At 47.3% G+C, this 14,919-nt stretch overlaps 1 protein-coding gene across 1 annotated transcript in view; it reads left to right on the forward strand.

Annotated features, from left to right (window-relative positions):
• Positions 1-14,919, forward strand: part of STK11IP (serine/threonine kinase 11 interacting protein) — a 36,043-nt gene that overhangs the window by 14,570 nt on the left and 6,554 nt on the right. Inside the window, exons 14-23 of the mRNA XM_032945856.2 lie at positions 266-805; positions 1,312-1,493; positions 1,966-2,076; positions 3,145-3,325; positions 3,511-4,029; positions 4,987-5,093; positions 8,623-8,720; positions 9,652-9,887; positions 11,604-11,691; positions 14,339-14,433. Of these exons, the coding sequence (XP_032801747.1) occupies positions 266-805; positions 1,312-1,493; positions 1,966-2,076; positions 3,145-3,325; positions 3,511-4,029; positions 4,987-5,093; positions 8,623-8,720; positions 9,652-9,887; positions 11,604-11,691; positions 14,339-14,433 (2,157 nt within the window). The remainder of the gene's footprint in view (positions 1-265; positions 806-1,311; positions 1,494-1,965; positions 2,077-3,144; positions 3,326-3,510; positions 4,030-4,986; positions 5,094-8,622; positions 8,721-9,651; positions 9,888-11,603; positions 11,692-14,338; positions 14,434-14,919) is intronic.

Raw genomic sequence — 14,919 nt, forward strand, 5'->3', positions numbered from 1 at the left:
GTTAGTTTAAGCTTTGGAAACTTTGCACTGGTTTATAGTTATCTGAGTCTCAAAGTGTTTACTTCCCACACTATCCTAAAAGACAGCACACAACGACACTTTTCAACGAAATGTCCTGTCCCGCTCCAGTTCAATTACGGTCCGTTTTTTCATCTAAATTAAAATTTGCTGTTTAGAACTCTCACTTCCCTTTTGTGTCTCAGTTATATCCGTCCTATGTATCCTTCTGTCCTTTCCTCCTCCTGACCATCCTTCTCCACCCCAGCGCCATCACAAGGCTTGCTGCACAAGGAGGAGATTGAGCAGATGGAGGACTTCCGCAAGCGCCTAGGCTCCGACTGGCTGCGCTACAAGCACCACCTGGAGCATGCAACCGATTCTGGTGGCGACAGCGAAGGGCTTAACACTCAGCGGCAGCAACAGGGGCAGCAGCAGGAGCCTGACGCATCAGTGGCTGATGGCATTCCCTCCCAGCAGACACCCGTCGCTGAAGACTTGGAGAGCAGCATCAGCATATTTGCCGGGTACTGCAGTGCGGATGAAGTCACGGAAACGGACGGAGCCGGGGAGGAGGAGGTTTTCGTCACGGGAAGGCAGGCGAGCGATGAGATTGACGGTACCACCACGGCTGGCACTACCACCACTGCTTCCCGTTTGGACTCGACGTCCTCCCGCGGCACCCTAAAGCAGGAGAAGATCTCCTGGCGACTCGGGATGGACGAGGATGAGGAAAAGGGGGAGAAGGAGGGGAAGGAGGAGGAAGAGGAGAGGGAAGATGTTTTTGACGAGGATGAGAAATACGGAGGTCTGTGATCTGTGTGAGAAAAACTGTTGTAGATGCTTTTGCTAATTTATTTTTGTTACCGAGGGCATGAGTCTGAAGCATGGTAATCCTTAATTAGCACGAGATGGAAAATCTGTTCAAAATGTTGTGTTTCTGTGAACTCACAAGCAGTAGACAGCGCTCATCCAGTTGTGTAGATTCCACATTCTTGTGGCAGGGGTCAGTTTCACTTTAACACAACCACTTTTGAATTCTCACAAAGTTGTCCAGCAAAGTGGCTGGAGTACATTTCAGATCTAGAGAACCAGGCTTTCAATCATTTTTTTAATTGGTGAATCGATGCATCTCTTAATTGCTAATATAATTTATGATACCGTATTATTGCGCTATTTTTGCTGTTGCACCTTTCGCGTTGCAGGTTGCTGATGCGGGGCTGTAGTTGCGTGGAGCTCAACTGCCGAGATTGGGGTGAGGCCAGATGCTAGCCTCGCAGATCCTCCTAACCGTTTGATGCCGCGCGTGCGCAGAGACCCTGAGCGCGCCGTGCCTGGCAAGCGTGTGCACGGACGCGGAGGAGCGCACCGTGTTTGTGACGGTGCGGCGCGTGGCACTCGTGGAGCAGGAGACGAGCCGTGCAAAGACCACCGCCACATTCGAGCTCGCCTCGCTGCTCTCGGCAAAGGCCACGGCACGGCCCTACTGCCGGCAGGTGCGGAACGGCACGCTTGTGATGATGCAGTGCGGTAGACGTAGCCCCAGTCGATCTGTGGATGGACTTGCCACGACCATAGTAGTGGACAATATATTCCAGTGGCTATTTTGAGCACTGGTAATGTTTTAGTAATGTTTTTTACTTGACTATCGTTAGCGCATTGTTGGCATGTTCCTGCATGTATTAACCACAAGTGTGCCTTATCGGTAACCCTACATATCTCACACCTTATTCCTAACCATAACCATACCCATAACACTACTGTGCACCCTATAAATAACCCAACCTCTACCCCTAACACTAACCCTAACACTACCCCTACCTGGCCACACAACCCTCCTTTTGTGCCTTGCTGACCTGCATCGGTGCTCACTCGCAATACTTGTCCCAAATCTGTAGGCTTCACAGGGGACCTTTGTCTTTGTGTGTTTAATTGCACAATGTATTGCACGTGTACGTCTATGCCCAGGGGGTGGAAGAGTTGGTTCCAGCCCTAGAGCTGCACTTCAGCTACATCTGGGCCGACCGGAAGCAACGCACGTACCTCATCCTAGAGGAGGACCCGAAGCTCGTCCTGCAGGTGGACACACCGCGGTTTCTGCGGTCTTGCAGGGGTTGAAAGCGGGACTGGTCTTTTGCCCCATCGTTTGGGGTGGTTTGGGGTTGGTCTAAGATCTGATTGGCTGATGTGGTGATTGTTATTGGGTAGAACTTGTATCTGAATGGCTTGTGTGGTTCTAATTAATTATTGGTATGGCTCTGGTTGGGGAATTGTTTAATTGCCCATTGTAACTACTTGCCTTACAGATCTTGGTGCCACCTACACACTCACAACCTCCACAAAGATCCCATACTTAGCCTTACCTCACTAAGGTTCCCCCATGCTCGGTTAATGAAATTATGGTCAATTGTGGACTAGAGTTCTATTGGGTAAAGTCACGTAGGTAAAAAAATAAAATACCCAATAGAAGCAAAGAGTATGGATCCTAGCAGTCACGAAAGCTTTAAATATAGAATTGTGGACTAGAGGTTGAGATCTCACCCTGACATTTTAATCCTGAGCCGTCATCCATATAATGTTTTCATAATCTTGATCATAATCCTATCCCTAACCTACCCCATGTAATCTTCACCGTAAGTTATTCTAGTCCATGGTTATTAACCCTTTGAAACTTACATTTGAACATAAACCGAACCCTCTTCCATTTCCTAAGCAAGGAATCCCAACACAGCCTGTAGCAATTCATCTTTAAATAATTTGCCTTATCCTCGCCCTGTGGCCGAACATGAATTTATTTAATCATAACTCAAATGCTCACGCACACTTAAAAAAGAGCATCAATTCCCAATTCGACATGGTACAGTATCATGCTCGTGTCCAGTTGGCTACTGTGTTCCACTTTCATATTCTTTGGTTATTTTGGTAAAGTCACGTAGATAGAAAAAATTAAAATAAAGTGTTCCACTTCCAAACTATTTTTCTACTCCATGCCCTTTTGCAAGTATCACAGTTTCACTTTTCATTCCCTTTTCACTTCCTGTGTCACATTCAACTGTAGAGATGCTCACGTTTTGGTTTCTCCGACTGCTGCCACCCTGCGCCCACCCTGCACCTACCCTGCACCCACCCTGCACCCACCCTGCGCAGACCCTGCTGTCCGTGCTGGCACCCGTGGCTCAGGAAAACCAGCGTGCCCTCCGCCAGAAGGATTCCGCCTTCCAGTGCCTCAAGTGCAGCCAGTCGTTCACTGGGCCCACCCGGAACATGCCACCGCCCCCCGGGGCCCTCGCTCGCCATGCCTCCTTTGGCCGCACAGCCTTCGACAGAGGTGACGGGCGAGTTGTGACGCAGTGTAATGAATGCAGGATTCTTGTTCCGCTGAATAAAAAAAAGAGTTTAGTGCGTGTCTAAAATCGCAATGTTTTTACTGGTGAATTAATTAACCCAAAAAACCGAGTTTATGTATGTCTTCCTGCTTTGCGCATCTCCGCCCCCACTTTGACGTGATCGCAGGAAACGAGGAGGAGGAACGCGAGGGGTCCCTGCTGGCGTGCCCGTCGTGTTCCAGCGATCTGGTCGTGCTCGTGTCCGACACCGATGGAACGGATGGCATGCCTCGCCGTTCCAGCACACCGCTCGCGTCCTCGCATGGCTCCAGTGGCGTCTGGGCCGGCTTAGCCGGCGCCGACGTGTACCGCACCGTCTACGTGGATAACGGCACGCCATGCAACGCCTTGGACAGCGGTGTCGTTATTAATGGTGTCCCACCGAGCCCCACGGTGGCGGGGGGAAGCGACAGCGGCCGGGTACGCGCAGAATCGTTCTCGCTCTACCGGACGGCTAACGAGTTCCTGTCTGGCTTGAGCTCCGGCGTTTCGAAGACTGAGACAGACGGGGCTTTGAGCAGCTGCGGTAGCAGCAGGCGCAGCAGCAGCGCTGGCGGCGGTGGTGGAGTAGGAGAGAACCCCTTCTACGAATGCGGAGACAGCCCTGTGCATGGCGCCATGCGAAGGTCGTCACTAGATTCGCACGGTGAGAGCAAATATGCAGAGACCGGAGTTGATGTGGACAGAATTCTTCGACTAAATAAGGTGTGGTGATTTGTGACGCTACCAAACCCGCTCGGCGGCAAAGTGGTCATGAGGTGGCAGTCGATAAAATGGGTTCATGAACCCATTTGTGACGACCTTTCAGTGTTATCTCAACCAGTATATTTTTTTCTGGGTACTTTGGTTTCCTCTGATATGCAATGCTCCTTAAAAAGGTGTTGGCCAAAACATTCCAATGTAAGATCATCCTGAAAAATTACTTTGAGACTCGGTGACACATTAAGGCATTAACGATAATTGGCATTTATTTGGCCGGGTACTGTTAACTCCATTGGATAATCGCTTACCACAAAGTGGTACCAATTTTATCATCCCCAGAGGGATAAGGGGGCTGAGTCAATCTCCCCTGGTGCCCGACAAGGATTTGAACTCGCACCCTTTAAATTGCGATTTGAATGGCTTCCTAATCAATATCCCACTAATTTAAAGTGGAATTTACCAAACATCCTGATGCTGGACTCGCCTGAAAACTAGTTTTGAGGCTGAATAAGACCTTTCTGGATATACAAATGGCATCATTATTATCAGTTACAATTCTGGCCAGGTGGCTCAGCGGCAGAGCGAGTGGCTCGTAATCGTAAGGTTGCGAGTTCAAATTGGGTATTGACTCAGCCCACCATCCCTTTAGGGTCGATCAAAGGATTTCCAATTTGTGGATAAATCAACGGTAGTTGTTCTTTGGATATAATCGCTCCCACCATAGGAATGCGCACTGCCTCGATCTACATTTGAGTAAGAAAGCGCTTTAACTTTTTGTTTGAAGGCAGCATGTCTTATTGCGACGGTAATGGCGTGTTCCCTGTGGGGAAGGACCGTGCGGTGGTTGAGTCTTCTCGTGATGATTGAGCGCCCCGGTTTCTTGCAACCAATGTCACAACAGGCTCTGGGAGTCCTGGGTCCGACGGCTTCTCGGCGATTGACCACCGACTCAAGCTGCACCTGGAGCTGAATGTCTTCGAGGACGAGGAGTTCCGCCTGCTCATTGTGGTAAGTTTATCAGCCCTGACGAAGTATGGTCAAATATAACCCCCCACGTCCCGTACGGCATGGGTACACCTTCATCCATCAGTGGATTGACAAAGGGGACTGCCTGCACCCATGGAGCATTAAACAATTTACCCCCGCCCCAACCTCATTAAGATACATTTACTTGGCGTTTAGGTGGTGGAATGATGACACGGTAGTTGACATTAAGCTATGAATCTGACCACGGCTTACAGCAGTCGCGGTGGATGTCGGAACTGACCATGGGTGGCCCCTCCTTCAACCTGCATTGACCGGCATGGTGAAGTATGGTCACAAAGGGCTGTAAATGACAGGCTTGAGATGATTAACCTCTCTGCCCAGTGCAACCATGAATTGCCACGATTTAAAGTTGCATTTTGCTTTAATAATCAATTGTTGTCTCGATCTATCTCGTTTGCAATTATTCTTGTTTTGTCTCATTCGTACAGGTCGTTTCTGCCCCATAAGGCTACATTTTAAATCACTGTTTTGAAATTATTTGCAAACAATTTTGGAGGATTCGTAAATAATAAATTATTCTGCGCATGGTTTGATGCATGGGCATGGGTCCTGTCACTAGAGCTCCTGGGGTCACACCGTTGGGTTTTCGTTGACCCAGTTCCAAGTGTAAAACGCAGTGTGACATGTGGAGAATTCATTTTAAAAAGGTTTAATTTGGACCAGTTGTGTGTTGTGCACTTGAGCCCACGCATGTGTGTCCTATAAATGTTTCTAGCCAGGGCAGTGTTTGCGTTGAAAAAAGCTGCCCCCTAAAAGAGGGTTCCCAGACAATGCGTCGCGCAGTCACCTTTTAAAAAGTCCCTATCGCCTAGTAAAAACTACACGTGTATTTAAGTAGGTAGCCTGTATACGAGTGGTCAGTCTGTATATATGCATACAGTCTATATGTGTCATCAGTCTGTATACGAGTAGCCAGTCTGTATATAAGCAGTCTGTCTGTATAGTCGCCGTCATTCTGTATATGAGCTGCCAGTCGGTATACTGGCTGCACTCCAACTGACGCCTTATTCAAGCTTTCATCAACCTGATACCCTGCTTCACCCCCCCGCCCCCGTCCTGGTGTCATGCCACCACGAGGCAATCACATCGTGAACAGGCACAACATTAACCACATTATCTGCCCTACCTCAATAATCATTCTACCACCACAGCACTGGAGAATTATTAAACAATAGGCAGTTTGCCCTGTGACTAAATAAAGGGTGCTTGTGGCACACTCCAGACATAACTCCTAACACTCGGCCAGATGCCATATACTTAACTAGGTCATGCCTCTCCCTGATCCCAAATGCGCGCCAGCGATTGTGTGCTCGTTACATGGAAACATCCTAAAGGGGGCACCAGTGTGCAGCTCATAATACAAATAATGTCCAATATTTAAACTAAATATTTATCCCGGATAGCTTTACTTGAGCCCCCAGCGAAGCGTATTAAATTTGGATGTTTGGCCAATTCCTTTTTAAGGAGTGTATTATGTTGAGGAAGAAACCCGAGTACCTGGAGAAAACCAACATGGATGAAAGGATAACGCTCAAAGGTCCACACAGATAGGTTCAGCAACCCATTTGTTGAGCCCTTCGGCAGCAAGTTTTTTTTATCTTTTTCTGCAAAGGCACGAGCATTGAGTTTTATCAGAAACCGCTGACGTGCAGACCTCTCTGTGTGGCTCCATTCCCATTTGTATGTTTTCCACTTGCCAAGGAAAATGTTAGAAAACCCAGCCATAGCGTGCGAGCATGTCTTCTGCCTTTCCGCCTTCTCTTCCATCATCACATTTTAAAAACTGTATTGCTTCCTGTACGTTGTCAACTTACACCTCCCCTGTATCCCTTATTCTGTTACTTCTCACTTCTCTACTTATTTAATTTCATTCCCCATCATGATGCCATTTAATCATTCCACCCTTTCCCTTGGCCTTAATCAACTTCCCTTTATTACATCGTTGCTCTCTTCCGTTTTTTCCTCCCACGCTTACAAAATAGCGACACGTGCCAATCCAATCGAAACTCTATCGGCGTTCCATCAAAAACACAATAGCTGCCATGCAGCAAAACTGCTTTGGGAACACAAAACATCACAAAGTGGCCATATTTCAAGTTCACTTTGTCAAAATTAAAAAAGCAACGATTTAAAACAAAAAAAACAACACCCTGGATTCAAATTTCCGGGCCACTCGGTGGGGGTGAAGTGAGTTTTAAGTCGGTTGGCGGTACAGACCCTGATGCAAAGAACTGCTGAAATTGCATGTGTCTGTTTTGTGTTTTCCTTTTTTCTGCTGCTGCGAGCGGCTGGAAGGGCGCAGCGGGTGAGCTAGGCAGAAAACGGAGCTCGCTGTGAGACTAGAAAGCGCACAGAGTCACGTTTTCGGGAAAGCGACAAGCAGAGGGAGCAGCAGGAGACGCCGTTTGCTCCCGGCCTCGTGCCATGTCTCCAAGCGTGCCACGTCCTCCCATCGTGCCACATGTCCCAGCCTCGTGTCACGTCTCCCGGCGTGCCACCCCTCGTATCCCATTGTGGTTCAATTAATTTGTAGCCCAAAAAATACAACACAATTTGTATTTATATAACCTCCATATACGTCTCTAAATGCAACCACATTTAAAGAGGCTGTACAAAATAGTGAAACGTATGAGTCATGGAAAGAAATAGATGTGTGTATATATAGTGCAGAGAAATCCATTGTTGTCCTGTACCATACTCCAATATCTTTACTTTCCACCTTCACGCACTGACCAGCATGGGGAAGTATGGTCAAATATCACCCCCGATCCACACTGTGTGGGGAGGCCCTCATCCATCAGTGGATTGACAGTGCTGTACATGTGCATATGTAGTGTAGATTTTTAGAGAGAAGAGACAAGGGCAAAAGAGAAGATGAATGTCTCTAGCCTGGACTTAAACAGGATCAAGAAGTTCACAGCATGGATGGATGGATGGCTGGGGGGAAAGGGGGTTCAGATTATGGGGGGGGGGGGGGGGGCAGTACAAGAAAATGTGCAAATATTAATGGGGTACTTCAAAAGGAGGCCTTGCTTGTTGGAGCAAAAGAGTATGTGCTGCGGAGTAGAGTAAGATGAGAGGGTAGAGATAGATCAGGGCAAGTTATTGGAGGTTCTCCATCAATTGGGTACATTTGATTTTATTATCAAAACAACATCCATTCAAGGTAGTGCGGCAGGGTAAATCTGCTCCTGTAGATAGGAACGTGTCAATTCACCTTTTTAATCCGTGGCTTCTCAGCTCTAGGATCAAGCACTGCTCTCAGGCATTTGAAGTTTCCCAGCATGCACTGTGTTTATTGATTTCGCTGTAGTGCTAGCTCCCAACATGCACCACGAAGTTGGTGTTGATGGTGGGAAGAAAGGTGATTTAATGGGGGTGTTGATAATGGTGGTAAGAGTGATTGTTTATTATGATGGTAATGTTTCCAATGGTAAGGTGATGTTGATGTCTGTTATCATATTGGCAATGTATTGATTTTTCTCTGCAGGCGCCAGCGGTGGTGTGGGATCGTCCAGAAGAGATTCCCTCCTTCCTCGTCATATCGAACCTCAGCCTTTATGTGCTGGAGCTCAAGGGCGACACCAGGTACTGCACACACCTACAGACGATGCGACGGATACAGCACAACCTACAGCCCATGTTCCCAGATCATTACAACAATCTCGTTTACATCGGACCTCACTCGAGAATGTAAAACCCAAACACGGTCGTGCAAATGGAATAATTAACGTCATCTAAATTCCATGTGAATTCAGATACAAATCACGTAACTTCATCTTAACATTCCAGGCAATTTTCCGTGGCAAAGTGTGAGAACAGAAAGTGCTTGAACTTCAATGCTGCATGCTCTTACGCAGCAATAAAACATACCTCTGTCTCGAGTGCCTTCCTGTGCGTGACCCCTTGTGATGGCCCGAGTCTCGTGTCCTCCATGTGCGAGCCAGCTGCTGCATCTCATTTCTGCACTACTGCTTGGTAACTGATCATCACTGATATTTACAGAAGCACGCTGGAAATAGCATTCAATACAGAGATGTATCGATTAAACCCCTGTACCCCGATAGCAATTTGATTAATTTTCAACATTGGAATCGAGAATTATTCTTGTAAACGTGATGGATGTAACAGCCTCCATTGGTTGCAGAGGTCACTTGAGCCCATTACATGCAAAATGTGATGTTTACACGTACAATTCAATACAATATAGTGAGCTTAAGAATATGTATTGATCCACGCATCATGTGTCACCAGTAAATCAAACACACTGAACTGATCACTTTTGAGTAGGGATAGAACGACTCACCAATTTTTTGCTTAAACCAGTCCTACTGGGAAACGTAACAGAAGGCATTAGGTAGCCTTCATGTAACTATGAATTGGAAAAGCACTCATACAATTATTATAATACACCGTTATAAGGCCAGTTGACCAACAGACTACGATAATGTTTTGTTTTCATGTGGCGGTACAGAACAGGGGTCACCTTACTAATTGCCCTGCCCGGTCACATGTGCAGTGTGGAGGATCCTTCGCAGTGGCTGCACGTGCTGGCGACGCGCCGCCTCTCGCAGATGCAGAGGTTGGAGGTCGGGCTCGGGGCCCAGAGCTTCCGGATTGAGTTCGACTCGCCCAGAACGGCCAAGACGACGGAACAGCCGGGAGGACCGTCGCCATCTCCGCCTGAGCCGCCTGGGATCACCGTGATGGTGCGCGATCCAAAGAAATGCGAGGCGTTCGTGGGACTCCTGAATGGTACGTTCGCTTTGTCACGATGAAACGGTAAACCCCGGCACAGCTGACGGGTCACACTCACCCGCCGAGCCTTGTCCGCGGCCTCGCAAGCAGGATGCATGCATGCGTGCATGCGCAAATGCTCACATGTGTGCACATCATCTGATAATTCTGCCTTAGGAGAGAACATGTGCCAGGTCTCTGTTATTTGTTAAGGTGCGTTTGCCCTTGTTAAAATCAACCTGAATGTGCTTGATTTCTTCATTTATTGCATTGATTGGAAGCTAAGCAGGTTTGAGGCTGGCTAGTACTTGCATTGGTAGGCTGTCTGGGAATATCAGGTGTTGTAGGCTTGTGGCTGCGAGGTGGCCAGCAGATGGTAGCACAGCGATGGATTGAATCTGTCTATGCGGAGCTTTGAGTGTTATGCCCTCATTTGCATGGAAATTATCCAGTACATATCTTCCTCCCATATGCACGTCAGTAATAGAAAAGGGCATAATAATATTTAATATTACACAATAAAACATATAATTTGAGTGTTTTAACATTAAATACAATGATATATTTGGTTATTTCGGTAAAGTCACGTAGAAGGGAAACAATAAAATAATAAAAATATTAAACAATAAAATTCTCACGATGTTTCGACTGCAACACAAGCAATCATCATCAGGTGTGAAAACCACAGCAAGAAAATTTGAAAAAAGTGGCGTTTTTTTAATGTTAGCACCACGGAGAGCGATTTGGCAGTTATTCAGATGGACGAGTCCATCTATGTTCGGAAAAGAGGAGGGGGGAGACGAAAATAATGGATGCGGTCTGAAAGCCACCGTAAGCGTGAACAATCAATTAAGACTCGAAATGGTTTATCAAATCCTTCCAATGATTGCTAAGCCAGAATCCATCTTCTCGGTTTAAATTGTCTGTGTGTTTGTATATGTGGATAGCCTCATGAACGCATCTCTCATGGTAGCCAGATGGCTTGCAGATAACCTCTGTCTTGGAGAAGTCAATGTCATGTGAGCCTACTGAATTATAACAGTGATCTGCCACGGCCGAGGTGTTGGTCCTACCGTGTTTTAGGTCTGCTTTGTGTTCACGAATGCGGTCCGAGACATGTCGTTTGGTTTCTCCAATGTAACTACTACCACAGAGGCAACTTAGTTTGTAGACGCCAGGGTACTGTATGTCCGGAATCACATTTTTTACAGACGGAACCAGATCACGGATTTTATGTAATGTGTTGAATAGGACCTGGATCTTGTGTTTATTCAAGATTTTGGAGATCTTTTTTGTGATCCTCGCAATGTAGGGTAAAGTGATGGTTTTGAAAAGCTCCTCAAGAGGGTCCTTCCACATGGTTGGAGTGATAGCATTGCGGATTGTATAGTCGGAGTAACCATTAGCCTTAAGAGCTTGGTGTACATGCTTGAGTTCACTGGATATGTGTTCCTGGTCGGATATGCATTGGGCTCTATGATGCAGAGTCTTGATGAGGGAATTCTTCTGGGATGGATGGAACAGCAACTGAAATGTGACTTTACCAAAAGAACCAAGAATATGAATCCCTGCAGTCACGAAAGCTTTAAATCAAAATTAAATACAATTGTTTAATTCGTTTGGTCATTAAAACTCTCAGGGACTTTATTAGTATTCACCATAAAGTGTTATGTTAAAGTGATGTAACAGTAATTGTTAATATAAGAGGAACGTTTTTTTTATGATATTTTGCAGAAAGAATGGCCGAGGTGCCCTCGTGGCGGGACGGCGGTCTGCCCCGCGCCATCGCCCGTGCCTCGCTCTCCAGCCAGCACAGCCTCAGGTCGGTACCAACAGTGGCACTGGGAACAGCAACTCAAACGTGGCAGCACAGGCACGGCACTAGGAACACAGCCGAATGTGACACAGGGAACGCATTTGAATGGGGCACAGGGAGTACATCCAGATGTGGCACAGGGAACACAGCTGGATGTGGCCCAGTGGAGCACAGCCGGATGTACACGAGGAAAGCAAGCCCACCATGGTAGTCGGACTTGGTTAAGACGGCGTGTGATTGAGGCAGCGGGTGTGCAGTGATGACTCCATACTGTTGTAATCACAAATCTCAATCGCTGTACTCGATTCAAATTTAAGTGAGCGGCTTTCGTAAAAATGACATCCAAACCCCATGGATTAATGGGACTTTTGGCTTGTCTGTGAAAATGATAATCTCTTGGCAATTTAACCCACATATAAGACTTCAATTGCAATTTCAAATAAACTATTAAGCGTAAATGAATATGAACCAACAAATGGAATAACACAATTTCAATTGATTGAACAAAAAAAATGCTGGTATCCCTGGCCGCCTTTGATTGCGAACCGATCGTGTGACGCGCACGCTCGCTGTGCGATCTCGCGCGCGAGGTGGGGAGGGTCGCCAGGGGGCTGGGGCCGGTGGGTCCGCAGGGGGGGTTTATGACCGCGCGGGGCTTGGTAGGAATGTGCCGATTGGAAGGCTCGCCGCCTGCCAGCGGAGTAAGCACTAACACGTGTCCCACGCTCGCTCCCCGCACGCCCCTCGGCACGTGTTGCCAGCACCCCCCCCCCCCGCCAGACACTCTCCACGCAATCCCGCACGCACGCACGGTACACGTGTCGGCGCACGCACGTATATACACGCAGGCACTCGCACGCACGTCGAGACGAGACATGCACGATTACGCACGTATATACGTACACACGCGCACACACGTACCTGCGCATGCATGCAGACGTGCCACGTGGGCACAAGCGAACAGAGGTGTGCGTATACACACTTGTGCAAGAGCAAACCGCGTATGGACGCACAAAGACACAAACTTACAAACACGTGGACACACGCGTGCAGATGTACGCACACATGAGCGTGTGCAAACACACTTCTCTTTGCTTAATAACGTCACCTATTTTGCTTCCTAAGTGGCTCCTTTGTGTTTTTGCGCACACACATAATCCAGGCATTCGTGACGCGGAGACGAACTGAACCGAATCGAACCCTGCAGCCCTTTGCGTGTCTCTGTCCTCATTAGCAAGCTTCACTTTTGAATCATTGTTTCCTGTTTTCATCTGCTTGTTTGTTACTCTGCCAACTATGTGCACATTTGTTGATTTTTCCAGCTGCCAGAAATGGAATCGAGTGTTTAATAAAAAAATTGGTTCAGTTGTTTATAATTTAAGCAGCTATTTTAGTTATTTTCTTTGTCCCCCATTTTAGATTTCCACAACATTTTTCCACATTTTGCCGCTGCCGCATTTGCGCTCTGATGCACATTTTGCCGATCTGTGCCGACAGCCACTGGAATTGTCGATAATTTCGTTTGGCCGCGGGGAAAGTTGTTCCGCCTGCAAACAGACGCGGTGGGAAACAGGGCCATTTCCTTTAGACATTAAACACTCATTTTTATGGCACGGCACATGTTGATTGAACAAAGGTACAAAGTGGGTACTGCGTCACTCCAAAAGTAAATACTGGTATTTGAGACTTGCCATTGTATTGTTTTTATTTTGCTGTAGTGTGTTAACTTAAATGATCTCTTTGAAGTGCCCAATCATTTATGCTCGGAAATTACTTGTTAATCATCTGTCATCGAGGTGGTTGGGTAGGTTAGTGGTTGAAGAACTTGAGTCGGAATTGCTAAGATCCCTGAATGGGAATCTGAGTTTCAGCCACCCGTGATTATGGTTATAATTATAATCATAGGTTTCAGCCATCCATGGAATCTCGTGGCTGAAACCCACATTCCAACGAGTCTTATAATTGGAGTTGATGGTCTCAGCCCAGTTACCAATGGCTATACAAAAATCACCCCATTAAATTTGGGTTTTCACAATTTTATTAAACATTTGTTGTTTTGATTGACATAACAGCCCTTTGCTGGGCATATAAAAGGTGTGTCGCAAGGGTGGATAAAGAGGCCCATTTAACGGTGTTCAGAAGCAGTTATGTGATGCCGCTTTCCTGGGCCATTATTCAATGCAAGGTGCTGCACTGTTTTCTGAATGGAAATTGAGTTCCGGGACTTGTTGCCGATAGCGCAATTGGAATATAATCTGGGGTAAATGTACAATCTTTTTTTTTTAAATAACGACAAATAAAATAAGGAAGGAGCTGTGTCGTGGCGCAGCGGTTCTACCTTTGTGCTTTAAACCCAGCAACTTGAGTGCAATTCTCGGCGACGGATAACATCAGTGGTGAGTAATGTCTGAACAAGTCCTGGATCTCTCCTCCCCACCCCACCCTTCACCAACCCGTACCGACCGGAGTGGTGAAGTAGAGTCAACCCCCATGACCGATACGACCTGGTGGAGCTTTCATCCAAAACTAGATTGACAAATGCAAGTAAAGAGTAACCATAACAATAAATAGAAGGGGAATTCAGCCCTCGTGTTTGCGGCTGGCGCGACGGCTAACGAGGATCGTCTCTCTGTGTGCTGTTATGTCGGTCAAGGCGGATCATGTCCCAGTGGGAGGCGGGCGCAGACGTGCTTCTGGGAGACCAGGCGCCGAGCGGAGGCGTCTACCTGCTGGCGTTTGTCCTACGAGGTGTGACCATCAATGCACGCTGCAGAGTACATGCAAAAGTGCGCACACACGTATTCTCGCATACAAAGGTGTGCACGCTGCTGTGGACACGCCAAAGGCGAAATTCCCCTGTATAGCCTTTAACAGACTATGGGGGCAAGTGCTGTTAGTGAGCACCTGTTAGGCTGGCACGGCACACACGAGGCAATGGGTGTGTACACACCATACCATGTACTCACTGATGTTGATTGGTATTTAAACACAAGCAAAAATTGGCGCATAAACACGTGCACTTCCATACAAAGATACATCAACAAATATGTACACACTCGCACGCATGCACTCGCCAGCACTCGTACAAACTCGCACGGTCACACGCTCACGTGCTTGAGTTTTGTATTGTTTTGTATAGGGTGCAGTTCAGCAAGTAGGTATCTGATGGGCTCAGTGCGTGTTTGTGGAGATGCAGTGTTCTCCCCTCGCATACACTCTCATTTTTCTCCTGCT

Source organism: Petromyzon marinus, chromosome 4 (assembly GCF_048934315.1).
Source record: "Petromyzon marinus isolate PM22_M1 ecotype Great Lakes invasive population chromosome 4, UKy_Petmar_22M1.pri1.0, whole genome shotgun sequence".
Taxonomy (NCBI): domain Eukaryota; kingdom Metazoa; phylum Chordata; class Hyperoartia; order Petromyzontiformes; family Petromyzontidae; genus Petromyzon; species Petromyzon marinus.